This window comes from Desmodus rotundus, chromosome 1 (genome assembly GCF_022682495.2).
Source record: "Desmodus rotundus isolate HL8 chromosome 1, HLdesRot8A.1, whole genome shotgun sequence".
Classification (NCBI taxonomy): domain Eukaryota; kingdom Metazoa; phylum Chordata; class Mammalia; order Chiroptera; family Phyllostomidae; genus Desmodus; species Desmodus rotundus.
Window position 1 is genome coordinate 121,069,537 of NC_071387.1, and position 27,363 is coordinate 121,096,899.

General features: G+C 59.5%; 1 protein-coding gene across 1 annotated transcript in view; it reads right to left on the reverse strand.

Annotated features, from left to right (window-relative positions):
• Positions 1–1,837: 1,837 nt before the first annotated feature.
• The window catches only part of COL26A1 (collagen type XXVI alpha 1 chain), a 177,126-nt gene continuing 151,600 nt past the window's right edge, over positions 1,838–27,363 (reverse strand). The window contains exons 4-13 of the mRNA XM_053930424.1: positions 24,556–24,617; positions 17,230–17,383; positions 14,901–14,999; positions 14,154–14,306; positions 12,115–12,198; positions 10,461–10,513; positions 7,206–7,241; positions 5,934–5,981; positions 4,166–4,250; positions 1,838–3,444 (exon numbers count right to left, since the gene is read on the reverse strand). Of these exons, the coding sequence (XP_053786399.1) occupies positions 3,284–3,444; positions 4,166–4,250; positions 5,934–5,981; positions 7,206–7,241; positions 10,461–10,513; positions 12,115–12,198; positions 14,154–14,306; positions 14,901–14,999; positions 17,230–17,383; positions 24,556–24,617 (935 nt within the window). The 3' untranslated portion in view covers positions 1,838–3,283. The remainder of the gene's footprint in view (positions 3,445–4,165; positions 4,251–5,933; positions 5,982–7,205; positions 7,242–10,460; positions 10,514–12,114; positions 12,199–14,153; positions 14,307–14,900; positions 15,000–17,229; positions 17,384–24,555; positions 24,618–27,363) is intronic.

The window sequence follows — 27,363 nt, forward strand, 5'->3', positions numbered from 1 at the left end:
CCAGACTGACCGTGAGAACCTGCCGAGGCTGCGTGTCTCCTATGGGTCAGTTTCCTCCCCTTCTGGTGTTCAGGGTCCTCCAAGATCTGATGCTTGGAAGCTGCTCCAGTCTCCTTCCCGTGAGGATTCCTTCTGCTCCTCACTCTGATCTGCTCTGCTCATCATGCCCCCCACCCTTGCAGAGCCATCCCTCAATCTCTTGGTTCACGTGGACTCCTCTTCCTTCCACAAGTCGGCAGCTGAGAGCACAGCCTCCCCGAGTCCTACAGACCCGTTCTGAAACCCAGCTTCACCACTGACGGCTGTGTGATCTTGGGCGAGCCACTCAGCTTCTCGGGCTGAGCTGACCCTCCACACAATGGGGAAGGTGGCTATGAAGCTGAAGGGAGGTGAGGCCTGAGGGCTATTTAGCAGGGAGCTGGAACTCATCCTTATGAAGGACCAGGCCATGGCCACCTCTCTGGGGAGATCCTGTCCCACAGCCCCAGCCTGTGGTGACTGAGGCCCCCTCTGGGACCCACAGCTGCTGCCCTGCCTAACTCAACCCACTGCAGACTTGGTCTGTCCTCCCAGCTGGCAGGGGCTTCCCCTTGGAAGTGGGTTCCCTCCTGCACTGTGTCCATCCCCAGTGGCTCTGAGGTGGGCCTCAGAGCACCCAGACATCCTGCTTCCATGCTGGGGGGCTCACTCCAGGCTCTGTTAGCTCCCACCCAGGCCTTCCCCAGACCAGGCAGGATCCAAGGCCAGGGGACACATGGAGGCCCCATATGTCTAAATATTTTAAAGTTAAGCGTTGAGCCAACCAACTTAAATAAAACATGCTCTATGCTCCTACTTTGACAATATCTTTTGCAAGGACTGGGGAGACCAGGCTGAATTCAGGCTGTGACCTCACAGAGCTATGTGCTGGAACATGATGGTGTATGGAAGGCCAGCCCTTGGCCCTTTGAACCCCCACTTCCCCCCACCCCCGACCGCCGCTTGCTTCTGCCCTGCACCAGGGGCTCTACGTGCATGTGTGGACCACCACCTGCACGTCTACGCTCAGTCCACACCCCCAAACAGCGGCCCTTGGTCTAAGGATGCAGTTACCGGTGGTGACGTGGTCTGCCCTTAAGACAGTCATGGGGGGGAGCCCATGCAGACCCCGGGCTGGGGGCCACTAGGGCAGCACATCTGGTGTCCTGGGGAAGCAGAACAGACTCCCTTAGGGCCCCATTCTGCCAACGGGTCTGGGAGACTGAAATGCTTCCCGGCCCACTTCACTAAGGGGTAGAGGACTTGCTTGTCAGCTGGCATCAGGTCTTGTGGGAGCTCCAAGGGGTGCTTGGGGCAGGGTTCCAGGGAGCCCCAAGGGTGGCCTGGAGAACAGAAAGGGGCTCATCCCTCTGGGAGAAGCACTCTCACATCTGTCCAGCCCATCTGCTCCCTCCGGTACCCCTGCAAGCACACCGTGTGCATCCTACCCACGGGCCCACCAAAGAGCCACCCTCCTCCTCCCTTCCAGCCTTCCCCTGTGCTGTCCGCCCTGCCTGCAGAGCCCTTCCCTGTGCAGCTGCCTCCCGCTGACCCCAGAAGGCCCTTTCTCCTCAGTGGGCCCTCCTCATGCTCCCTGATGATTTGCTGCCCCCTCTGCTGTGTCGGCGGGACCTGTGGCCACCCCTGCCGTGTGTGTGCCACACTGTCCAGGACTCGCCTGTCCTCACATCCAGTCACAGGGACATGAGATGCGGGCCTTCTAAGGACAGCTCCCTGCAGCACCCAGAGGTCACAGGGGCCAGGCTCTCCAGGCCCCCCCACAGCCGCAGCCACACAACACAAGACCCCTGGTGGGGAAAGCACCTTTATTGTCGGAGCAGTACAGACTTCCTGCCCACCTGCGACCGCCCCTCAGTGAGACAGGCCTGCAGAAGGCTGCACCTTCCTGAAGAGGGGCAGTCGGAGCCCTGAGGGCAGGGGAGGTTCCCAGGGTCCAGGAGCAGGCAGCAGCCTCCCAGGAGCCCCTGGAGTGCTGGGGATGGAGTGTTCCTGCCACAAGGGACGACATACTCGGGGTGGCGCCAGCACCTGTGAATCTCTGAGTTTGCTGCCCTCGCTTGAGTGCGGATTCTGGCCCAGCGAGAGAGGAGCACCAGGGCGTCCAGGCACGGGGCCCGTGGCCCGAGAGGCCTTGAATGGCCTTAAGAACTGTGGACTGAGCTGTTCTGTCTGGGGCACCAGGGGCCTGGGGGCTATTGTGGAGTGGCCTGGGCCCACTGCCCTGTGGGCAGGCGCATCTCTCCACTGCAGGGCTTGTGACTCTGGCAGCCCTCCTTCCTCTACTTCAGGAGGACATTAGACTTGCCACATAATGCAGACGTGCCAGCCAGCAGATGCCCAAACAGACCTGGAGAGGGCAGGGCTGCAAGTGACGCCCCAGGAGGGTTCATGTTTTCATTAAATCCTCTGTCCTCTGGCTCTGGGGGGGCGGGAGGGGGTGGCGCGGGCAGGGGAGAGACCTGGTGAGGGATGGTGGGCTCAGGGAGACTGAGGCTGTGGTGGGCTATGCCACTTCGGTTCGAGGGCCCTTGCTTCCCAATGCTCCTTTCTCATTCCCGAGGTCCACATGACTCTCAGGGATTTATTCAGGGTCTCCCTGGCCTTAAGCCAGGGGATCGGAGTTGAGGAAGGAGACCCAGGGCCCTGCCCTCCTTGCCCCTGGCCGACCCACCCTCCCCAGCCCCATGCTCATTGCCCTGTCTGAGTTTCCCGTGAAGACAGGGAGATTGCCGGGTAGAGAACTCAGGAACCAAGAGGCCTGGATTCAAATTCTTCCCCAGCCCTCCATGGTCTGGTGGCTTTGCAGGTTATTTATCTTCTCCAAGCCTCTGTTCCCCATGTAAAGTGGGGATTAACAAGCCTACCTCCTAAGGGTTAAATGACACAATGTAGGAAGAGCTCCTTGGACAGGCCCAGACGCCTCAGGAACTCAGTAAATGATAAGTATTATGATTATTCTCACATCCTTCCCGACCCACCCAGACTCTGTCTCCTGCAGGGGGTCAGGGGTGGGTGAGGGTGGGGACAACAGCAGGGCTCTGCCAAGGGTGCCGGGCCCCTCTGGACCCTGTCCCTGGAGGTGCCATCTGTCCCCGAGGCCCCCGAGCCCTGGGAGCCGATGTCCCTCATGATTGTCCGTGCCTGGAGCCCAGTCCCATTGGGGGTGCCTTCAGGATCCAGTGCTGGCACAGGCTTCAGGGCTGGGTCTCCGGTGGGGCGGGGCTCGTCCTGGAGAGTTGGGCCCTTACTTCCCGCTGCTGGCCTGGCCAGTGCTCTTCTGCACAGGGTTGGGGCCGAGCAGGGCAGCAAGGGAGCCATCAGGTGGGGTGCCACCACGCTTCATCTTGAGGTTGGCTCTCAGGACAGCATCCTGGCCAGAGCCCCCCTCAGGGGAGGTTAGGGGATCTGGAAGGAGAGCAGGAGGGTGGGCCTTGGGAGCACTCACAGGCACTTCCACTTCCGCTCCCTGGCCAGCAAAGCGAGTGCTGTGCCCCACGGGGACAGGGCTTCCTACCCATGCATGCCCCATTCATTCATTCATTCATTCACTCACTCACTCACTCATTCTTCCACAAATGCTGACCAAAGCTTGGCTCCAGGGCCCCGAAGAGGGGCCAGTCACCACCCTGCCACCAAGGAGAGACACAGAAAACCCGCCCCATGAGGGAACAGAGGCTCTTCAGAGCACTGTGAGGAAACAGGAGGTCGGCTTCACGGAAGAGAACTTGGAGCAGGTCCTGAAGTGGGGGTTGGTGTTTAGCGGTGGAGGGACAGGCTTGACCAAAGGCCTGGAGGGGGGAGGGGACCTGAGACAACTGGGTGGTGGCTCTGTGTCACTGGGCCCAGGCTATGCTGGGGAGGGACTTGGGACTTGATGGACCCAGCTGTCAGTCATGGGTGGCAGGGCGTCCATGAGAGTCCTCGAGCCAGGGAGGGACAGGGTCAGGCTGGGGTTTGGGGAAAACTATGTGGCAGCCAAGTGAAGGGAACGTGGAAGCAGGGAGACCAGAGATGGTGGCGGCTGTCACAAGGGCAGCAAGGCGAGGGGAGGCAGGAGCAGAGAGCAACTCCTGACTCTGTGGCCAGCTGTGGGCCTGCCCATTCCCGGGCCCTGGTCGCTACGCACCGTGGATCCCAATCATGTGCTCCAGGATGAGGACTCTCTCTGCCAGGATCTTCAAGGCCTCTCGCAGCTGCTGCACCCCCTCACCCTGGAGGGGAGGAAGCAGCCAGGGTCAGGGCCATTCTGCATCAGGGTACATGCTGTCCCCGTCCCCCCCATTCCTGCCTCTTCCTGGTCACCATCATCACTACAACAGCCATCATTCACTACGTGCCAGGGGTGGCGTTTGAATTCTTGTTCACAGACAAGAAACCTGAAGCACAGAGAGGGGAACCAGGGTCCTCTGGACACACAGCCTGGAAGTGGCTGAGCAGGGCCTCATGCCCAGGCCTGTTCCTTCAAGTCTGGGCTCTTCCTGCTTCACAGCTGCCTGCCTTTTTCCCCTGTGTGCCCTTCCTTCCAGAAAATACCCTGCCGAACACCTAGCACGGGCTCACAGGCCAGGGAGCTTTGCTGGTTTCCTTCCCGGCACTGCCCACCAGAGAGCCCATTCCCGAAGGGAAAGGGGGAGAGCCACCACTTCCAGGGTGCCGGCGGGAGCGCTGGCTAATGGCGAGTCTGCACTTGTGACACTGGGCCTACACCTGGGCCAAGGACCTCATGTGCTGAAACACGTGAATGAGCTGATTTATTGAGAGGACAGGTGTCATGTCCACTTTGAAAGGTGATGCTGAAGGGACAAGGCCCGTCTGGAGTCAGTAGCAGAAGGGACCCTTTTTTCTTGTGTAACATGACATTCGGAATAATTCGGCTTAGAACGAAAGGGGACCAAAAAGCATTCTACTGGGTTGCAAGAGAGTTCTTCCCACCAGGGAAAATGCAGTCCACCAGACACCGTGCTGTGGGCAGTATCTGGGATGGGGGTGTCCCCGGTGAGGGGCAGGGCGTCCATGCCCCTCTGTCAGGGACCCAGCTAAGCCCCAGGTTCCTGGGCCACAGGTCACACTCCTATGAAATGAGGAGGGGAAGTCATGGGCACCCTCTCGGTCTGGCATCACAAGTGACCTGTGCATCTGGGCGCCCAGCACTCCCATGGCCTCCCGAGCCCTCCAGAGGAACCACGGTTGCTCTGCTTCCAGTGTCTCCCCCATTTTCTAGGCCCACAAGGACTCCTGGAAGGCCCCGCAGCCCCAGTCCACCTCCCCCAACTCCCTGCCTCCAATGCCCACCTCCCCAAACATCCGCCTGCTCGGAACCTCCCCCAGCTCGCTCACTTCAGGGGAGACTCTCAACCTCAGCGTGCAAGGCCTCGCCTGCTGGCCCCTGTGCCCTTGCTCCCTTTGTCCAACGCCCCAGTCCCCACCACCCTTCCTGCTCCTGGAAGGTAGAGGGTTCCCATGGCTATGTCCTCACCCCATTCTCACTCCCTCCTCATCCTCTCCCACACCCACCAGCCACCTGTCCACCAGCCCTTGACCTTGTGGGCACATCAGTGCACCAGGCACTAGCCATGAGAAAGTCCTGTCCCTGGAGAGGCGCCCCCGCCCCTGCATCCTGAAGCCTCCGCTGTGGGTCTGCAGCTCCTCCTGCCTTCTCCAGCAGGCTCTCCCCTGGCCCCTGCCCTAGGCCTGTCACCCCGTCTGTGCTACCGCCATAGCAGAACCTTCACCCTACACTCCAGGTTTCACTCAGCTGTCTCCTACACAGCCCCACGGTCGGGAAGCACTGGGGTCGGGGCTGAGTGGCGTCAGCACAGGTCTGTCTGGGGCCTGCTCTCCCACTAAGACACAGCCAGTCAGAGGAGGGAAGCAGGGGCCAACAGCACAGTTACCTCTGTGGCAGCTTTTTCCTCCTCTTCCCCCTTCCTGCCAGGCTCGCCCTAAGAAGAAAGGCATGCAGTCAACCTGTGGCACCCCAGTGCGGGGTGGGGTGGATTGGGGTCTTGGGTGAGCAGAGTGGCGGAGGGCCACGGCCCTGGTCACCTGCACAGCCTCACTTGGGAGGGAGGTGTCTAAAGTTGGCTTCAGGGGCTTAATCCTGCTTCTGGGACAGGTTGGGAACTCCTGAGCTCATGTCTTGGCTCTTCCAGGAATCAAGACCCTGCCTCTTAGGACACTGCTTCCCCATCTCAAAAGTGGGGCCAGCCTCATAGTAACACCTATCTGGTACTTACGCTTCCTGTGTGAACTTGAGCAAAGTCTTTACCTCCCTGTGCCTCAGTGTTCTCATAGCATCCACCTCAATAGGACTATTAAAAGGATTAAGTACATCAACGTGGATAACGAGCTCAGATGAGCCTGGGCCTAGAGGGACTCTGAAAGTGTCCTCACGGGCTTCTGGATGGAAGCCTGGGAGGAGGCGCAGCTCTGGAGGCTAACACATGTGGGTTTAAATCTTGGCTCTGTGGTCGCCTTCCTGTGTGGCCTTGAGAAAGTTACTTAATCTCTCTGAGCTGCCAGTTCTGGCAGATGGGGATAACGAAGCACGGTCTTTCTGGGTCCCTGTGAAGCTTGAATACACTATGGATGAGGAGCGCCTCCACCATGACCAGCTCATAGTAGGTACTCAGCAAAGATCCACCCTTCCTCCAGGGCCCCATCCCTTCCCCCTCCCTCCATAAGGCCTTGGGCATGAAGGAGGTTCTGACCCTAGGGGCAGGAGTTGAGGCTCATAAATTCGTGTTTCCAAGAATGGAAATCAGAAGTCAACTTTCTAAGCCTCTTACAATCTGAGAGGTCCAGAGAAGGGAAGGCACACTCTGGGTCCCCAGCATGTCAGCCCATGGGTCTGGGCTCCCTGGAAGAGACTCTGAGACTTGGAACCAACCCCTCTAACAGGAGGCTATTTCAATCTTGCTCACACTCCAGCGAGGTGACTCCCCACCTCCCTTCTCAGCTTGGGCATCTGAGACTGCACTCAGGTTGCTCCTCTCTCTCCTCTGCCCCATCCTGGCTGGGTCGGATAAAGCCATGTTTGGGGAGGCTGCAGGGCTGAGCTCAGGTAACACCACCCGGGACAGTCCCCACCCCCCCACCTGGTGCCCTGGGTCCACACCAGCGCCCACCGCCCCAGGTGTGGTCTACCTAAACAGTCCCACACTTACAGACGGCCCCGTGGCGCCCCGCTCTGCAGCCAGGCCCTGCAGAAAACCAAATAAAGCCGGTTAGTCCTTGTCCGCCCTCCCCTGCCAACCCCTCAGTCTTCCCCTCCCCCTGCACTGGGCTCTGGATCTGAAAAATAGGAAGGCCACCCTTGGGGGCCTCCCAGGTTCTACAGCCACCTTCCTCTGGCTCCTAAGTGAAACTCAGCTGAGCCCTCGGTCTTCTCATCTGTAAAACGGGGCAATCAGAAAAGGGAAATGGATGGCAGAGCCCGCATCTCCCCCCCACCCCACACTCAGACACCGAGTAACAGAAATGGCAATATCGAGGGCACCACACAAAGATTTCCGCTAGTGCCATGCCCAGCCGGGAGGCTCTCTGAAGCTCCAGACGCATGCGTCCAGCCATCCTCCAACATCCCTGCCCGGCTGACCAGGACACACCCCACTCCACCTCTCCAGAGTGGACTCCCGGTCTCCATACCTGCCTCCACCCCACGTCACCCTTCTCGGGGAAATGGCTCCATGGTCCTCCCAGCTGCTCCAGCACACACTGGGAGTTCCCCTTCTCTTTCCCTCACTCATCACATTTATTCCGTCAGCCAGACCTGTCAGGTCCATTTCCTAACTAGTGGGTTCACTTGGTCACTTGGTTCACGTAGGTTCCCTACCACCTGAAAGTCGCTCTCAAGTCCCCCTCTGCACTGCTGTGGCCCCTCCCTCATCTCCTCACCCCGGACTCCCACCTTCCATTCCCCCCACGACAGCCAAGGGGCCTTAAAGATGCAAATCAGATCATGGACTCTCCCTCCCTAGCACTCCGAGTGCCCTTTCCACTGTGACAAAAACCTAGCCTTCGGCTCTGCAGGCCAGGCCCTGCCCACGTCTCCACCTCATCTCCCAACATGCTCCCCTTTCCTTGGTGAGCCCCAGCCTTTGCCCTGCCTCAGGGCCTCTGCAGTCACACTTCCTTCTGCCTGGGCTGCTCCTCCTTGGCATCTTTACATGGCTGCCGCTCTGGGTCCCTGGGTCTCAGCCAAAGTGCCCCTCCTCACCTCTGTCATTCCCCTCCGGTTGCAGCAGACTTCTCCCCAGTCACTCTGCCATATCACCTCACTCAGTTCTGTTCTGACACTTCCTCGCCTTTCATTGTCTGCCTCCCCTAGTAGCCCGTTAGCTACTGGAGGGCAGGGGTCCCGTGTCCTGGTTCTTGTGCCCAGCACAGCGTCTGGCGCAGTCGAGGCCTCAGATGTTCGGTTCACGAACAGCATTTATTAAGGGTCTCCTTAGGGTCTGCTGTTTTCCCTCTACTATCCCCTTGATTCCTCACAATAAGCCTGCCTCACAGGGATTTTTATCCTCATTTTACAGATGGGGAAACTGAGGCCCGGGGGCACCTGCTGGAAACTGGCACAGCTAGTTTCCAGTCGGTCTGTCCTGCTCAGAGGACAGAATAGGGGCCACCTGGTCCTCCTTCTTACTCCTGTCTGACCCCTGTCTAGGAGGCCCTCACCCTCCCAAATTCTCAGAGGCCTTGATTCCTTGGCAAGGGAGGAGATGATGGTGGGTCACCAGACCACGGCCCCCCCATCCACAGTGAAGCAACAGTCTGGCCCCTCTGTGGTGAGCAGAGGGGGCTGGTGGTAGTTCTGGTATTGTTAATATTCGGGCCAGCCTTGGCTGTGTGGGGGCCCTGGCAGCGGGTCCTGGGAGGGGTTTGGCCACTGCGGCCCTGGAGAGCCAGGAATAGGCCTTATGCCCTCTGGCATCTGAGCCATGGCCATAGGCTCCCAGCCTTAGGGAAGAACCACAGTAGGGAGGTAAGGGGTCAAGATGACAGTGACCTGAAGCCCCTTCAGGCTGATGCCTGGTCACACCCTCACGAGAGGGGTTGGATGAGCAGCTCAGACTCTGTGCCCTTGAACTTCCTTAGAATCTTGCAGACCTGGGTCCCCATGAGGACGTGGTCTGCTATGGGCCCCTGGGCCTCTTTGCCCCTCATCACAGTCTCCTCAGGCATAGTTATTCTCTCGCCTTCTCCCCAGCACCTCTCTCCAGGGCTGTGGATAGACGGGCAAGGAGGGTGCCCCTGGGGTGCCTGGCTCTGGGAAACCTAGACTCTCCACTTACCTGGGCTGCCCCTCCTGACTCAGGAGCAGATCAGGTCTGGGGACCTCTCGACCCCTCTGCAGGCCAGCCTGGTGTGTGCCACATCCCCTCCCGCTCCACCCTATGCTGTACACGGCACGGCCCCGGGCAGAGCTCTGGTCCGCCCCTCCCCAGAGCCTGTGCACTAGCCAGCCTTTCTCCTCCACACGGCGTCCTCCTGGTGCGAAAACACACAGTGGGGACACCCAGGAGCAGGTTGGAGCCGAGGGACACCAGCTCTTTGGCGTCTAGAATGTCAGCTTTAAGGGTTGGACCGCAGCCCCGGGTGCTGCCGGTGTCATCAGCTGAGGGACTGGCACCCTCCAGAGTCTGGGGGGTATTTGTCAAGTAACTAAAGGGATGGATGAATGAACGTGTGGGACTCCCAGGCCCCCATGCCCACAGGGCCAAGGTCTGGATCCATCCTCACAGCATGGGGGCCACCTCTCAGCACCCCCCACCTTACGGCAGAACTCCAGAGCAGCAGAGCCCCTGGTCTGGCCGAGCGAGGCCCAGGAGGGGCCGCCAGAAGCTCGGCCCAGGAGGGCACTTCAGCACCACCCCTGCTGCCTCCACCAAGCATTCTGGACCCTTTCTCCTCCTCAGAGTGTGTCCTTCCTCCCAGGCCCTCAGGCTCCCGCAACACAAGGTGCTTCCACCTGGCACTTCATTTCTCCTTTGTTCCCATCTTAGCAGCCAGAGCCCAGGGAGGCTGCCTTTTAGCCCAAAGTCCCACAGCTAGAAAGGCAGGGCAAGCTGGGGTTGGAACACCCAGTTGGGCCTTGGGGCGTCCCCTCCCACATAGCTGATTCTTGGGGAGGAGGGGCGACAGGCTGTGGTGCTGGCCTCTGTGGACCTCAGTTAGCTCATCTGTGAAATGGGAATGGTGCCAACACCTCTCTCACATAGGGGAAATGAACAGCAAAGAACACTGTGGCTAATAAAACTGAAATCCCATGCCCACCTGCCCCCGCGTTCCACCTGGGCCCAGGTGAGGACCACCCAAGTAGACTGGTTCCTTCCTGAGCAACTCCTGCAGGCAAGAAACCTGGCTCTTCCTTGCCTAGGAAGCCAGTGTCCCCTCACCCGCCAGCAATGGAAGAGGCTTACCTGAGATCCAGGTACACCTGGGGGTCCTGGGGGACCATGTGGTCCCGGGGGACCTGTTGGTAGAGTCACAGATGGTCACCTGGTGCCAGAGAAGCCCTCTACCCCCATCAGCTCTGGAGAGGGTCATTCCCACCCTCCCACCCCAGCCCCTGCCCTGGCCTGTCTCCATGGGCAGCGAACAAAGAATTGGTGCATGGGTGGTGGGGGAACAGAGAGCATAGCTCCCCTGGCCTCCTCTGCCCACACTCAGAGCGGACATCCCACCTTCAACCGCTCTCCGTGCAGCCCCGCACCGCAGCCTGCCTCATCCATGGGGCCACTCAGCAACCCGCCCCCAGCCAACCAGTGCCCTGGCAAATCTTTCCTGCATCTGCCCCTCCTTGGGACCTTGGACTAGTCCCCTCCCAGGTATTCCTTCTTGCCTGGGTAACTACAACTGCTTCTTGATCGTCCACCCTCCACATGGATACCCAGAAAGCAGCCACTCAGCAAGATCCCTCTCAGCCCGGCCCTCCACCCTCATTCCCCAGGCACCCTCACAGGAAGTTCCTCTGCTTCCATGCCATTGCCAATGCTGTCCTTCCTCCTGGAGCTTCTCCATTCCCTACACATCCCTGCAAATTCTTTCCTCCTGGGCTTTCCTATTAATCTCAGACTGAGCCTCACCTCCTCCAGGAAGCCTCCCCAGCACCCAGCCCCAACCTCTCTTCTAGGCAAACCTCTGACATGGACCAGCTGCTACCCTCGGCTGCTCTCACTGTATGTGTCTGACTGACTCATGGGTCATGCTCAGCAGAGTGAGACCCCTGTCGCTGGTGGCCTGCACAGGCCTGTGCCTCTGGGGCTGCAGGGGGCTGCCTGGTGGGTGGTACCAGTGTGCCCCCATGCTTGAGGAGAACCTGCAGGAAAGCACACTGTAGGTGGGGCACATACCTGGACTCAGTTCAAAAACAAGCCCCTTTTCTCCAGTCAGAGCGAATCACCTGAGGTCCCCAGGTGCTCTCAAGCTCATTCCCTCCCCTCGTCTGAGCGTTGACTCGCGTGCCACCTTGAAAATGAGGCCTGCCCTGGCCTGGCCCTCACCCAGCCCTGCTTTCCATCTGTCACTCCCTCAGATCTATGGACCTGACTTATTCGTGGCGTCTGAGCAAGAGTGCCTCCTTCCACTACAGTGCGAGCACCGCCAGGACAGGAACCTCTGTGTTACTAACCTGCATTTTGTTAAGGGGCCTAGAGCTCTGCCAGCAGGTAGGGTTGGCTCAGTGAATGTTGAGCATATAAGAGAGTAAATGACAGGGAGTGAGGGCTCTGGGCCGGGGGACATCCATAGCTGGGCGGGTTGGGCTTCAGTGGCCCTGGCCCCAAACTCCATTCTTCTCCAGTGAGGGTCTAGGGGCATGGGGGTCAAGCCAGATCCAGCCTCAGCCCATTGAGCCCCAGGGCCACCCCCTCTTCCAGGGCCCATCACAACCTGGGGCTCCTACGTCCCGTCTCACAGCTGAGCTGACAAACAGCAGCTGGGGCAGACACAGTCCCCAGCACCCTGCCAAGGCATGGGCCCCCAAGTGACCCCCTCAAGGCCCCTTGGCCCAGGCAAAGCCCAGGAGAGGACACCCAGTCCAGGCCATTTGGTGCTGCTGCCCTCTGTACTTACCTGGAGGGCCGGGGGGACCCCGGGGCCCCGGGACACCCGCCAGCACCGTGTCCACGGCGGCAGAAGCCAGCTGTGAGTCTCCATCTGCGGGAAGAGCAGATGGCCTGTGACCTGGCAGGGTGGGGCTGGCAGAGCTTGGAGGCTGGGCCTGAGGTCCCCCAGAGCCAGAGCGGGCACCTGGACCCTGCTGGACCTTACAGCAGCCCGGCAAACGGGTGCTATCGTCCTGCTGCTCAGAAGGGCGCACGGAGGTCAGGTCAGAGGGCACTGAGAGCCCAGAGGGCTTCATATGAAGATAAAGTCCTTCCTGAACATTCCAGACCCTTAGCCTCTGGTCTGTCCCACTCTCTTCCCCATGCCCCAGGCTGGCACTGTCTTTCAGGCTCCACCCCACATGCCTATCTTGATACACCCAGTTGGCTCACTCATTCAGAGCCTCCTCCAGGAAGTCCTCCCTGCTCACCCTTCTGAGCTGCCTCCATCAGGGCTCTGGGCTGGGGTGAGGGTCTGTCTAATGGCCTATCTCCCAAGCCCTGGGCTCCTCTAGGGTGAGCCCCATGTGACGTCACCCTGCCCACCCCCAGAGAGAGGCGAAGAGCAGCCAGACCCAGGAAATGTCTGGGATAGGAATGGCTACCCTGCCCCTCCTTCCACACACGGAAGCCACCGGTCTCACAGCAGATGGGCCCCTGTGGGTGCTCATTCTCCACCAGCTGTCCCCACTGGGGCATCCCCGCTCTTCCCAAATGCTCACACCCCGGAGGCTGCCCTCCCTCAGGGGCCCCATGGATGAGGGGAGGAGGGTCCTGCCCGAGGAGGGCTCTGGGCCCTGGAGGTGGCAGGTGGACAGCGTCAGGCATGTGGCATCATGCCCAGGCCAGGGGAGCCCTCAGCCCTCAGACAGCTCCTCATGGCCCGGGGTGTGGGATGCTGAGCCCCAAGACCCCCAAGGGCGTCACAAGCACCCTCCGTTTTCTTGCTGCCCAGGGGGCATCTCTGAGCCCACACTTGGGTGAGAAAGCCGGGTGCTCAGTGAGTTAACATTTGCTCCAGACGCCCCGGGAGAGAGCCAGTCCCTCCCCGGGCCCTGGGCTGCTGGCCTGGCCCCTGCACTCCCTGAGGACAGCCCAGGGCCCCCAGGTCGCTTAGGAATGAGTCCTCCCTCCTGGTTCAGGCTACGGCTGGGGGCTGTTTTACAAGCCCAGAGCAACTGCATCAAGAAACAAGGAGTAGGAATCCACCCTTACTTTACAGATGGGGGAACGGAGGCTCAGAGAGGGACAGAGCAGTTCAGGTTCAGGCCTTAACGCTCAGGCTGCGGCCGCGCTGCCCGAGGGGACAGAGCACCCTCGGGACAGGGGTTGGGGCTTCTCTGACAACTGACAAAAGGTCCCTCTCCACCACAGTGCCCACACTTCACCCACCCACCCCCTCTCCTCAACATTTAAAGCCAATCCTATCACTTGCTTCTTATAAAATCCTTCCCAGGTTGCCCAGGGCACTTAACAAAAATGAGGCTCCCTCAGCCCGGCTGGCGCTGCATCATAGCCCCTCAGACCCGGGGCCGTCACCCGCTCCCTGGGCTTCCCCACGTGTAGGCGGTGTTTCTGGGGCTCAGAGGGGCCCTCTGCACTAGCCTATGGCCCTGGGGCACAGGAGCCTGTTTTGCTCACTGCTGGATCCCAGCGATGACACACAGTAGGTGCTCAATCAACACTTGTTGGATGAGGGGACTTGTGGCAAGGAGATGGGATAAGAGGTGACCTCAGTGGCACTGCCATCACCAGGCAGGGAAACTGAGGCCAGGACAAGGAGTAGAGTGACCTCTGGGGAGCAGGAGCTGAGCACCAAGGAAGAGACGGGTCATGCTGGGGCCCGAGTGAGGTTGGGGGTCAGTATGGGTCCCCCAGGGACCCCCGCCTGCCCGAGCCCACTCCCAAGCTGATGCCCCGCTCACTGGTGGGTCCCTTCACAGGGTCCCCTGGGGAGGGCTAATCCCTCAGCAGACCAGCCCACCCCACCCTCAGGCCAGCACTCACTGTCCTTGTTGGTAGGCGGCTGCAGGGAGTAGAGGACACCTTGGGGGCCATTTGGAGGGAGGCCCGGGCTGCCTGCTGGGCCGGGGGGGCCAGGGGGTCCGGGGCGCCCCATCTCTCCAGGAAGCCCGCGGGGCCCTGGGGGCCCCAGGAGGCCTGCAGTGGGGAGAAGAGGAGTCACGTGAGAGCTGGGCCTGGCAGCCAGCATTACTGACAGCAAAGGGGCCCTAAGGGGCAGGGCTGGCAAGGTCAGTGGTGGCCTCTAGACCATAGTCTCCCTGGAGGACTGTCTTGGAATGTAAATGGAATGGCTTCCCTCTTCCCAGCCCTGTGTAGGGGGTGTGCTGGGGCAGCTGGGTGGCAGGGGCAAGGGAGGCAGGGATGGCTCTGGACAGATGCCCTCTGACCCCTCCAGGGACTTCAGCTCTGGGGCAGGAGCACCAAGGGTGTCAGCCAGCCTGGCGAGGGGTCACTCCCCTGGAGGAACCAGAGAGTTGGGTGCTCCCTGGAGGTATTTACATGACTGAGAACACCCCCCAGCCCCTGGCAGCCCCACCCCCACGCAGGCACCCATAGCTCCCTGAGCCTTCTCTTCCTCCTGCAGCCCAGGGTGAGACCACACCCTCAGGTGGCTGCGATGGGCAGCAGTCGGGGTGCTGGTGGGTGTATGAGATGACTCCTCTGCTTAGAGAGGGGAGAAGCCGCAGTCCCTGTTCCCCAGGAGACAAAGGACAAGGTCAGTGTCCTTACCGGGAGGCCCTGCTGGGCCTTTCTCTCCTGCCTGGCCCCGGTCACCTTTGGAGCCTGGAGGTCCTGCAGGCCCTGGTGGGCCTGTCTGCCCGGGGGGCCCTGGGGAGAGAATGAGATGAGGCCTGAGAACGCTGCGGGCTGAGCTGGTGGCTCCAGGCCCGGCCATCTGTGTGGTCCGCACAGACCTGCACCCAGGAGCCCTGTCCACCTGAGGCTTCCCGAATGGGCAAAGGGACCACATCGGCTGGAGTCGTTCACTACAGCTCACACACCACTTGCACCTATTAACCTCTATGATCTCAAGTGCTGCTTTTGTTTCCTTTTGGCAGGTGGAGAAACTGAGGCTCTAAAATGTGCAGTCTCTCCCTCAGGACCCCAGAGCCAGGCTGTAGATGAGCGAGGTTCCCTCTCTCCACATTCTTCTTTCTGTCTCCCTGCTCAGAGTTGGGAACGGGGCTTGTGGCAAAGAACTCGTCCTGAGTCCTCCTCAGAGACTCCAGGAAGCCCTAAAGGACAAGCCTGCCCACCCCGGGGTCTCTGGGCCTCAAGGATGAGTGAGAGGGGGCAGAGAGATGAGAGGCCTGCCGTGCGGCCAGGGGACAGCCCCTTCTCCCTCTGGAATGCCTGGAGAGGGTGTTCAGAAAGATGTGCTGGACTGACGGAGAGATCTACGCAGGCTCTTAACACCCTTCCATCTCTGTCTGCATGTGACTGTGGTCCGGGACCCAGGGCTGGACAGGCTGCTGGTTTGGGGAGACTCCATCTGCTCTCTGGGATGCCAGGAAGAATCTGAGCGTCACCATTTCTAGGGTTTGTTCGCCACCCGATGGCCATTCCTTGGAACTGCATGTTCCCTGGGAAGGAGCAAGGTTTGGCGGGGAAGACCCAGAGTTCCTCCCACCTGGGTCCTCTCCAGGATGAGAAGCCTCCTTCCTTTTCAGTCTCCGAGAAGGATTTGAAGAACATGAGTGTGGTGCAGCCCTCTGGGGTGAGACCTTGGGGACAGTGGCTAGAGCAGTGGGTCAGGTGACCCAGAGGAAGAGGCTCCCCCACACCCATAGCAGCCTGAGCTCACCCCTCTGCCCACAGCCTCAGCCCCTCGGCAGAGTGTAGAATACCTGCTGCTCCCCCAGCCGGGGACTGGCCACTGGAAGCTGGCCCTCCTACCTCCTGGGTGGCCCTGTCACTCTGCTCCCGCTCCTCATAGGACAGGTATACGCACAGGCACAGAACAAGGCGGAGGAGCAAGGGAGGGGCCGGGCAAGCACTCAGAGCTGCATCTGGGCAGTGCTAAGAAGCTGGAGGCCCAGCTGGGAGAGAGGAGGGGAGGGAGACCATCATCTCCTAAGGGCTCCAGTGGGACCACGAATCGTGGGGACAAAGAGCCCCTAGATCGCTGGCTAACCTTAGGGGTCACTTCTCTGAGTCTCAGTTTTGTCCTCTGGAACTCCAAACTTTATGAGCTTACTGGAATGATGAGAGAGGCTATCAGTCCTGCCTGAGGGATATAAAAAGACTTACTCACTGGCACAGCATGGACACTGGCCAGTCAGAAGGAACACCAGCCTTAAACCCGGGTGCAGCCATACTCACGGGTGCCAGCTAACCGCCCAGTCAGGTAAAGGCCCCGCACAGCACCTGGCATGAGGCCGGCGTTCAGCAATTCGAGCTATTGTAACTACAGTTACTATTACTATTCACAGGCTCAGATGATGAAATTCTGACCAATGGATGGAAGCTGCAGAAAGTAAATTTTATCCCTGACTCTAAAAAGTGGAGGGAAGGGAGAAAATAACAGGGCAGCAGAGGTCCTCCAACTCTAGTCAGAGAGTTTAGTTAGGACTCCCCAGAGAGTAGTGGGAGACAGTTAGCTCCCCGTCCCTGGGGGTATACAGACAGAGGCTGCTGTACGTTGAGCCAGCCAAGGGGTAGGCCGGGCTGAGGCCCTAAATGAAGATGCTAAGGGGCATCAGGGCAGCCCATGAGGACAGTAGCTGGACTGTAATACAATAAGGAATGGTGGAGACTGTGGCAAACTGCAGAGCTTGGACAAAATCTGAAGGGGCAGATATATGACTTAGCTGCAGTCAATTGTTTCCGTGATGGACTGCCAGCCCCAAAAGTCAAATCTTCCATTTTTCTAAGAGAAGCCAGAAATCCTGATTTTTATGTGATATCTCAGTGTTTACATGGTAGCTTGATTTTTTAAAATATCACGTGGGCACGTTGGACCCGGAGGCCTAGTGGGTGGCCTACTTGTGGACTCCCTGGGAGGCCACTCCAGGGGCCTCTTTGGCTAGCGGAGCCCTCCCCTGTAGGCTGCACTCACCAGCTGGCCCTGTGGGCCTTCTTCGGGGCCCCGGGTGGGCGAGAGGGATAGCGTCAGGGAGGAAGTCCTCATTCCAGGGTGGTGGGGTGCTTTGGGGGATTGGCAGGTCATTGTCCGGGCTTGAGGGCCGCTCCGCTGCTTCCAGCAGGAGAACCTGGGCCAGAGAAGAGCAGAGGGTCAGGCCCCGGCCAGGCCAGGCACGCATGGGGACGGGGACAGCCCCTATGAGACCTTCAGCTGCTTGCTGCCGGGTTGGGTGGTCACCTTCTTCAGTGGGACCACAGCTCCCTTGCCAGAATGCTTCCCCCGCTGTCCTTCTCTGCTTCCCATTTCAGGGCAGCCCTCCTGGACCTCGGGCTCAAGCAGGTCCCCAGTGGACATGTTCAGAGTCCTGTATACTTCCTCTGGAGCGGCCACCACTGGGACTGGAGATGTGTGGTTGTCTGAGCAATGACCATGGCCACCTCCACCTCACTGCTCCTCCAAAGGGGGGCCAGAGTGCTTGTCCCCAACGCTGCCTCGCTCAGGGCACAAACAACATGGTCGGGGAGTGTTTGTGGGTACATAGGTGGGTAGACAGATACAAGTGGGGGAGGGAGGAAAATAAGGAGAGAAAAAAGGTAGAGTGAGGGAGAAAGAGAGAGAGAGAAAAGAAAGAAAAAGAAGAAAGGAGGGAAAAAAGGAAGGGGAGGGGAGGGGAGGGGAGGGGAGGGGGGAGAGGAGGGAGGGGAGGGGGGAGAGGAGGGAGGGGAGGGGAGGGGAGGGGACGGGGGATAGGAGGGGGGGGAGAGGAGGGAGGGGAAGGGGGAGAGGGGAGGGGAGGGGAGGGGAGGGAGAAAAAAAAAATGGGCCTGGTTTGGTTCATGAATTTATTGGGAGCTCCAGGAAAACTAAAGGAGGCCGCGGTCACTCAGGGGCGGCCCGGAAAGCAGCCTGTCTTCTCCCCTGGAGGGAATGAACAGTCAAAGACTGCAAAGACCCAGGGCCAGGGCAAGGAAACTCCCTCCTAATTCCCTTGAACTTTGAGCCAGGCCTCAGTGGCCTCAGCAAAGCCCTGCTTTCTCCAAAGAGGCCAGCAGGGGGCACTGCGTGCCCAGGATCAATGCAGGGTGGGTGGGCAGGTACTGAGAACCTAGGTAGGCCCACCTAGGTGGTGGGGGTGGGGTGGGAGATGAGGAGCTCTGGGGTCCCTCAGTTGTACTAAATAAAATCTGACTTTCTGCTCCCACTCCATGGTGTGTCCCTGGTCTTATGTCCCAACTGCCCAATGGGGAGGAATTAGTGTGGTGTTTCAGGTTCCCTTTAGCTCTTGGGAGCCTGCTAGAGTACTAGACACCCCCACCCCCGTGCTGTGATCAAAGGGTCTGAGGATGGGGCAGAGGGTGGTGAGGGTGGGCCTGCCTGGGGGGCCCACTGCTACCACGATCGCTGATGTCTACTTCCACGGGAACTGCCGCCCAAATGCGTCTAAAGCCCAGTGCCAGGCCTGAGCCCCGGCCCTGTCCCATCCTGCACCCGCTCCCACTCCACAGTCCTGGGGCCACCCTGGGACTCCACCTCCCCACTTCTGGGGGGGTCAGGGCCTGTGCATTTGGCCTGCCCTAGGCCGCACCCCAGTGCCCTTCAGCCTGCGTCAGCCATAGCATGCCTCCCCTGGCCTGTGGTCCCAGGCTCCGCAGCAGCCTCTGGCCTCCCCTGCCTCCATCTGCCCCCTTCACCTCCTGGAGCTCGCCCGCCCCACCAGCACAGCAGGGAATGAAGATCTCGTGCAAACAGAAGCCGACCCAGGCCCTGCTCCACGCCTGCAGTGCGCACGCACAGTGCCGTTTTGCCCTGCCCTGGCCCTCCTGGGCCTCACCTTCGGCTCATTCGCCCTGCTCTTTTCCGGCCCTGAATGACCCCCAGTGTCCCTCCTGATTTGAGACTCCCCCCTCCAGCCCCTTGCTCCTGCAGGGCCCTCTGCCAGTCCTGCCCTTCCCTCCCAAGGAAGATCCTGAGACACCAGGCCACCCCTCCTCCCCACTGTCTGTCTTACCCTTGGGCAGAACAGAGAGGAGGCCTCCTCTCCAGCCCCCTACAATTGCTTTGTGCCAAAGCCAGCCAGAGTGGGAGGGGCAATGCCACCAGTTGGGCCACCTGGAGTGGGCACCCTCCCGCTCCTGGTCCCCAGAGCCCAGCACAGGTCAACTGCCACCTGATGGGGGACGCTCAGGCCCTGTGGCCATGCAGACTGGCTTGAATCCTGGCTCTCCCAGGTGGCAGCTGTGTGACCTTGTGCAAGCGTCATGACCTCTGTGAGCCTCAGTTTTCCCATCAGCAAAACTGGGGTGATAACAAGCTGCCGTCACAGTGCTTAGGCCTGGGCTGGGCTGGGTCTTCCCAAGTGTGTGGCAAAGGGTCCTTGTGAGCAACCCCACCCCTGCCAGTTCTGCAGTGTCCATGGGCCTGGGTGACAGAGTCCCTGAGGATACTAGGGAACCAAGTGTCTCAGGGTCTCCATCTGTGCTGGGTGGCCGGGCTCTTGCCCTGTGAGCTTCTAGCAACCTTTCTGAGGTGCCCCCCTCCCCGTCTGATCCTCCCAAGAGCCCATGAGACAGGAAGGGTCACGGTGGCCACATAGCAGGCAAGGTAGAAATAAAGGTTCAGAGACTGCAAGTGACTTGCCCAAGGTTACTCGGCGAGCAGACAGCAGGGCCCCATGTGGTGAGCTGGACCACAGCCTTGGCCTCAGCGGAGCTTCACAGAGGCGAGAAAAAGGGGACCAGATGGCTTGGGTCACACAGCACCTTTGGGGTGCAACCCGGTCTTCTGACCCCGGAAACCCTGCGGGGAAGCAAGGGCTACGACCCCTGCCGCAGCCGTGGTTTCCACTGGGAAGCTGGCTGGACATTCAGAGTCAGAGTCTCTGGGGCAGCAGAGGAGCTGGGGCCGGGGGGAGCTGGCTGCCAGGGGGAGCTGGCTGCCAGGGGCGGGTGATGGGGATCCAGGACAGTAGGCATGAGGGTGGGGGTGAGGAGCACAGGCAGGACCTGGTGCCTAAGGCCTGGGGGAGGGGGTACAGGCGGGAGTGGCTCTCCCAGTTTTGGCCTGGCTCCAGGACAGTGGGGTTGCCACCAGTCAAACAAGGGCCCAGGGGAGGGCAAGGCTGAAGGTGAAGGCAACCCTGCGGGGGTGCGTTCAGTGGCAGTGTCTCGGGGGACCTGCACACGGACATCCTTAACAGGGAGTAGCCAGGAGCAGTCGGGGGTAGGTGCAGGGATCAAAGGGGGGGCCTGACCTGGGCTCCTGGGGGCAGATCCTGGCACTGCCCTTTCGTAGCCAGGCTCCAGGCTCCCCTGAGGGGACCTGTCCCCACACAAAAGGCCTGACTCACTTCTTTCCGGGACACTTCCCACACAGACACAAGGCCCTAGCAGCCCACAGCCCAGGGCAGAGGCATGATCACAGCCAAGTTAGCATCAGCCCTGGCCCGAGTCCAAACCCTCCTGGCCTGGCCGTGGCCAGCCTCCTGCAGAAACTGACCCCACCCCTTCGGGGCATGAGCTCCCAAGGCAGACAGCAATGGGTGTGGGGACTCGGCCCAAGAAAACCAGACCACGGCCTTCCAGGGCAGTGGCCCTAATGACGTCATTGTGGTCTGGCTGATTGGCACCAGACACCAGCAGAACGCCGAGGCTCCTATGACCCTCACGTAGGGAAGTCCCCCTGGGCTCCCTCCCACTCCTTGTGGTCCATGAAGTCAGAGTGTAAACTGAGGGGGAGGAGAGGAAGGAAGGCTGAGAGCTTTTTCCTGCTGGCCGTCTGCCTCTCTGCCCCCCCAGCAGCCATTCCAGCTGTCCCAGGAAGACGGGGTGGCCAGAGTCCCAAATGAGCTGTGAGGTCTGGGTCTCCTGGCAACTCGAGCACCCACAGTCAGTGAAGATGGCGCCAGCCCTGATGGCTGCCTGGACCCCACCACCTCTTCGTCCCTTGCTCCAGGCCCCCAACTGTGCCCAGGGAAAGAGGTGTGATCGCCCAGGTACTCGCGTTCCCACCTCCCTTGCAGCCAGCGGGTGGGCACGTGGCCGGTGCTGCCAACGAGACACAATGGGTTTGTTGGGGGTATCGACTGCTTTGGAACATGACATCAGGACGTGACGCCTTGAACTGCAGTCGTCACTCTGTAACCGTGTGTCGTGGACCATCAGGACAGAAGGTGAATCGCTAACGAGGTGACGGGGGCGGCTGTGAGGAGCATTGGGCTCTTGAGCCACCAAACCAATCCCAGAACCACCTGCTCCTGGACTGTTTGTGGAAGAAACAATAAGAATCCTTAAGGAGTGCACTGCCAGTGGTGGGATTTCTGTTACACCTGAGGGCATTGCTCCCGACACACCCAAACAGGCTTTTCGTCTGAGGAAAGAGAAGGCTCAGCTTTCAGGCCTCCGGGTTGCTGCTCCCTGTTGTAAGCCGCTTGAATTGACTCCCATCTGGGGTCTGGCTGCCTGACTCTGCCATCAGCCATCAGACCCCAGCCTCTGGCCTGGCTGACCCCAGCTCCACGTTGTCTGACCCCTGCAGGCTCCCCTGACCTTGGCACAGCCCGTGGGGCTGCTGCGCTGTCCTGACGACTTGCCCAAATTGTGTCTTTCTCCTTACCCAGGCCACTGCCTCTCAAAGCCCTCTGACCCAGGCCAACAAAACTCCTAGTGGCCCTGTCTCTCTAGGACACCGTTGGGCATGAAGCAGGTAGGCGGGCATCTAAAAGGTGACCCAAACAAGGCACAGGAGCTGAGACAGGAGTCTTCCAGCCCCCACCTGGGGGTCAAGAAGGAGGTGAACTGCTGAACTGAGCTCCCACACGGAAGGTGGTGCGACCACCTCTCCGTACTCCCCAGACCCAAGCTCCCTCCCCCGACTCCCCACCCAAGAGCCATCTGAGCTTCCGCCTGTGTACCTGCCTCAGAACGACCCAGTGAGGAGCAGGGAAGTGACCCCTTCAACTTCTATTTCACTGGGCGGCAGAATGAGGCCTGGAGCTGAGAACAGACGTGCCGAGGCAGGGCTATTGCTGGGACAGGAACCGTGGCCCTGGCTCCTCTCACACATCCTGCTGTCCCCTGCCGCCGCCCCCAAAGTCTGCAGAGGGGTCACGATCCTCATGCTCAGGGCCAGAGAGCAGGCCTGGCCACCAGCCTGCTGCCCGCGGCTGTGCTGTGGAGGCCAGCTGGAGGGAGGTGTCAGGCTGGGAAGACGTGGGTAGGAATTGCTCACGGCAGGAGGCATGAGCGAGGGCCAGGTGGGCGGGAACGGTGTGCCAGTCCTCCCCCAGAGTTGTGACTTTTAACACCCCGAGGTGCTGGGTTGGAGCCAGGGCAGGCTGTGGGCCGAGGCTCTGCCAAACCACACAGAGGCTTCAGGTGCCTGGAAAATGTCTGTCAGGCAGCTGGCCCAGGGGCCCTGCCTTTTCCAGATTCTTGGGTGCCAGAAGTTCAGCCCAGCACCCTGACCACTCTGGAGCTGCCCTAGCCCCAGTTTGGCCCACGTAGCAGCATCTGCTCCCTGAAGCCTTCCACCCCCAGCCCCCAAAAGCCACTGACGCCCAAGAAGGCACAAGGTCTGTAACCCAAGCCTGTGAGCAGGAGCCTGGGCTATTAGAAGGACCTCCTGCCTGCAGAAGGGGTCGAGTGCAAAGGCCATTCGTTCCTGGGGCGTTCATGTAGTGCACTCTGTACGGACGTCTCCCACACACCTGTGTCTTCATCCGTAAGGTGGGAAAAGACGTGAAGCAGATCATAACAGGTACCTTCACACCTGTCCAGCACCCAACCATTTCCCAAGCCGGGTCCCACCACCGAATCACTTGAGACCCGCGGCAGCCCTGTGAGGCTGGTACTTTGACCCATTCCACAAGTGAGGAAGTGGGAGCTTGGCTAGAGTCACCTAGCTGGTGGGTGGTGGTCCTATGTATGTCTGACTCCAGGTGAGTTACCTGCAGGGCCCATCTGACTGGGCAGGTGCCCTCACAGCCAAGCTCTCAAGGCAGGGGGCAAGGCCAAAGGTGAGGTGGGTTTGGTTGAGGGCCAGGTGTATGCGTATGTGTGTCTCTGTGTATGAGTATATTGTGTCTCTGCATGTGTGTCTGTGTGTGTACTCATGTGTATCTGTGTGTATCCATGTCCGTGGGGTGTGTGTGTGTGTGTGTGTGTGTGTGTATGCAGGGGGCATCTGCCTGTCAGGGTCTCCTGGGCCTGCTCTCAGGGCTCTGGCCTTGGGGGTCCCTCAGCCCACCTCGGTGCGCTGTCCTCACTCTGGCCTCCCTCGCAGCTGGCTATTATCATACCACTTGCTGGTTGGACACCCTCTCCTGGGCTAAACCACCTGCCCCAGTTGGGAGCTCTGCCTCAGGATTGGGTAAATCCAGCCTCCCAATGCCGGGTCTGCCCTGGGGCCAGGTGACCCCCCCTGCAGTTTGCGGCCCCAAAGGGTCTGTCTTCCCATAGGCCTATTCCCTCCAGTCAGTCACCAGCGCCTGCTCTTAGACCTCTAAGGAGAGCAGCCCAGCCGGGGCATAGCCCATGGCCCCCACTCCTTTGCCTTCTGCTTGCCTGTACCTGTCAAAGGCTTTCTCTGGCCATATGAGTGAACTTGGGGGTGGACCAGAGTGATAAGGAACACCACCCAGCAGACACCTCGCCCAGTGAGGGGGGCATCCTGGCCCCTCGAGGGCCCGCTCTGCAGCACGTGCTCTGCCCATCTCCCGGGGGGCCCTCATAGGTAACCTGCCTGGCGACACACCTGTACCTCGAATGTTCTCCCTTCCCTGGCTTACTTCCTCTCTCTTCTCCAATGCCACCTGGGGCCATTCCCAAAGAAATACTTATCCTTTATCAGGTCCTTCAAGTGCTTCTGGGGTGACCTGCTCCTCCTCTTGATATAGACAGGCTGAGGGTTGGCTAGAGCTGGTTCTTCTGTGCCCAGCCCCATGCCAGACAGCAGGAGGAAGAGCCAAATTTGGGGACAGTACCTCTTTCTCCTGAGGGGTTAACGTCTGGGCATCCAGTCTCCCAGCCCCCAAGGCTGTACCCAGACCAGCCTATGGCCCGACCTGGGACCTTCAGATTTCTTGTTCTTCCCACTCCCTTCCCCCACTCCAGGAGGCTGGCACAGCTTAGAGAAGGCCACCCAGAGCCACATAGGCCCCAGCAGCACCCAATCCGTGGGACTGGGCTGCACAGGCCTTCTGGGCCCCCTGAGCCTGGGGTTTCCCCAGCCACAGCCTGCAGGTGGCTGACGCACCCGCCCCACAGCCAGCTCTCCAGGCCCAGGCGCCCCAGCCCGTCTGACCTTGGCCTCCAGCGTGATCAGTCGCTCACTCATGTCACTGAGCCGGGTACAGTTCATGCATTCTGAAAGAGAAGAGGACCCCAGGTGAGGGTGGAGTATAGATCCCGGGGAAGGAGCAGCCCGGCCAACAGGACAGCTTCTGGATAAGCAGGTAGGGAAACCTTTGACTGGTTTGCCTGGAAAACTCCTGCCCACCCCTCAGGGCATTATCCTAAGCACCCTCTCCTCCACGCGGCCTGTCTGACTGAACCTCCTTTCTGAGCACCCACAGCACATGGTACCATCCGTTTACTGAGCCAGCACTGAGCCAGCGCCTGGGTGCCTGGTCAGCCTGTAAGCTTCGTGATGGCCGGGGTCTGTCTTTATTTTGTTTGCCCATGCATCTCAGCACCTGGCACAAAAAAGTAGGGACTCAAAAGACCTGAGAGTTGATGAACGGAGAGTAAATGAGATGTGCTCCTGGACTTTGAGAACTAGTGTTAGAGACACAGCTGATAAGGTCCATGCTGGAGCTTTAAGAACAGAACATGCAAGAGAGCATCATGGGGGATGCCAAAGCCAGTCTGGAGTGAGGAGTAGGTGGTCAGGGAGGGCATCCCGGAGGCTGTGGCATCTAAAATGAGGCCCAAGGGATGTGCAGTGATTGGCCAGGTGAGGAAGTGGGGAGAAGCCAGGTTCAGCAGAGGGAAGAACGAGGGCTGAGGCCTGGAGGGGAACCAGCGAGTGATAAAACTGCTTTTTTGTGCACTACCCAACTAGATGGAGCTAATCTGATCATTTTGGTAAAGCCAGAGATAGGGGTCCTTAATGGAGGCCTGGCAGGCCGGAGACTGTAGTAGTGCCGGAGAGCGCGGCTCCGCAAAGCCGCCGCTGTTGCTGGGGGACTATCTGAACACATTTTTAAAAGGCTATTGTGAGGGCATTATTTTGAGGCAACTTTTTAAAAGTTAACATCAAATCAATTGCAAATCAATTTAAATATATTGCCTTAAGGACCTACTAGAGAAAGTGCCACCAAATTTTAAGTAACAGTTGCCATGCCCTTGTCTAAAACACCATCGATGTTGACTTAAACCTTTTCTCTAACAGTTGTCTACGTTTTTAAATCAGACCTTTCTCTTGCTTTTTGCACTGAGGAAGTCTTACCTTCCCTACTCACGGGGAAGTACTGGCTTAGTGGTAAGCATTCCAAGGCACTTCTGACTTGAATATTTTTGTAGATTTTTATCAATTATTAAACCTCTTTTAGAAAAAAAAAGTAGGGGTCTGCCAGCTGCCTGGCCAAACCCCAGCATGCCTGGGGCCACCACTGGAGTGGGAGCCCTGGCGCAGAGACCGGGCGGGAGGAACTCCTGAGGCCAATGGGCAGCTGCTGGAGCGGGTGAAAGTCGTGGTCAGACTTGCATTTTTAAAAGCTCACTCTGGCAGCAAAGTTCACGGTGGTAGGAGCGGGGTGGGGGGCAGGAAGCCCGATTAGGAGGCCCAGGCACACATCTCCCTGGGCTGTGATTATCTGTTTCTGTCTGACTCCCCCTGAGAACCAGAGCTCGTAATGAGGAAGAAGGAAGTTCCAAGCTGTTCTAAAGAACTGTTATTGCTCTGGAAGTCAGGGGACACCTGAATTCTTCACTCAGTCCAAAGTGTAACCCTACGGGAACCCATTCTGGTTAAAAACATGCAGACACACGAGAGGTGCGGGGTAAGTCACTAGGTCCCACTGGGTGTGTGGAGGCCCCTTGGCTTCGGTGAGGCCTGCATGCCCACCGGCAGGGTTCAGAGGCCCCACGCCAGACTGTCCTTGGAAAGGTCCCCTCATTGTCACTGAAAGCAAATCCCTGTTCTGAAGCGGTGGTTACTCTGTGAGATGGCCAGGGGAGCTGTGGGCCGTGGGAGTAGGTGGTTCAGGCTGTGTCCTTCCCAGGGTGCCCAGCCTCGGGGCCAGGAGGGCTGACATCCACTGCTTTCTGCTCACCAGCCCTGCCTGGGCTTACAAGGCCTCATGCCCCTCCCTGTTCCCCTGGGCTGGGCCTGGCCAATAGTTTATAGGCATTTTTTAGGAAAAGAATGTCCCCCTCCCCCAAGAAACCTCATCAGTAACCTCACCACATAAAACAGATTAAAGATGGAGGTGTAAACACTGAAACTTTCAAATGACCAGAAGAATGTACACAGTTGTCTGGCTCTCGGCTGGGGCACGACTTCACAGAGACCAGAGATGGGGTGGGTTTTAGCAGGAAGGGGTGGGTGGGTTGGGGGGATTAAAGACACTCGGTTGCCTCGAGTTTCTCCTGGGAAAAGGAAAGGAAGAGGTTTAGACCACAGAGCAAAGAGAAGGGCAGAGGGGACCCTCAGCAGATGGGTGCTGCCAGTAAATGAAATGCAGCCAGGGGCCGGGGCCCAGCCTCTTCAAGACACAGGGGGGCAGTCCCTCCAGGCTCCCTGCTCAGGCTGGGACAGCCCCAGGTGGGAGAGGGGAGGAGTCCTGCCTGGGCACAGGGACTCGCCTGAGGAGAAAGGCCCACAGGTACTGACACTGGGGGAGCCCCGCTGGGGAAATAGCTGAGGCTCCAAAGGTCCCCAGTCAACAAGGCCAAACCCCAAGGAAAGAATCCGAGCAGCCTTAGTGACCCTTTCTTAAATACAGACTGCCCAGTATTTCAGGCTTTGCAAGAAGCCTTTCATGGGGAAGACAGAGATCAAAACAGAGAGGGTCCCATTTGTCTCTCCACCCACCCTCTACCCCATCCAACCACTCCACCGCCACACAACCACACCCTCAGCCACCTGGAGGCACCGGGGGGCCCATCA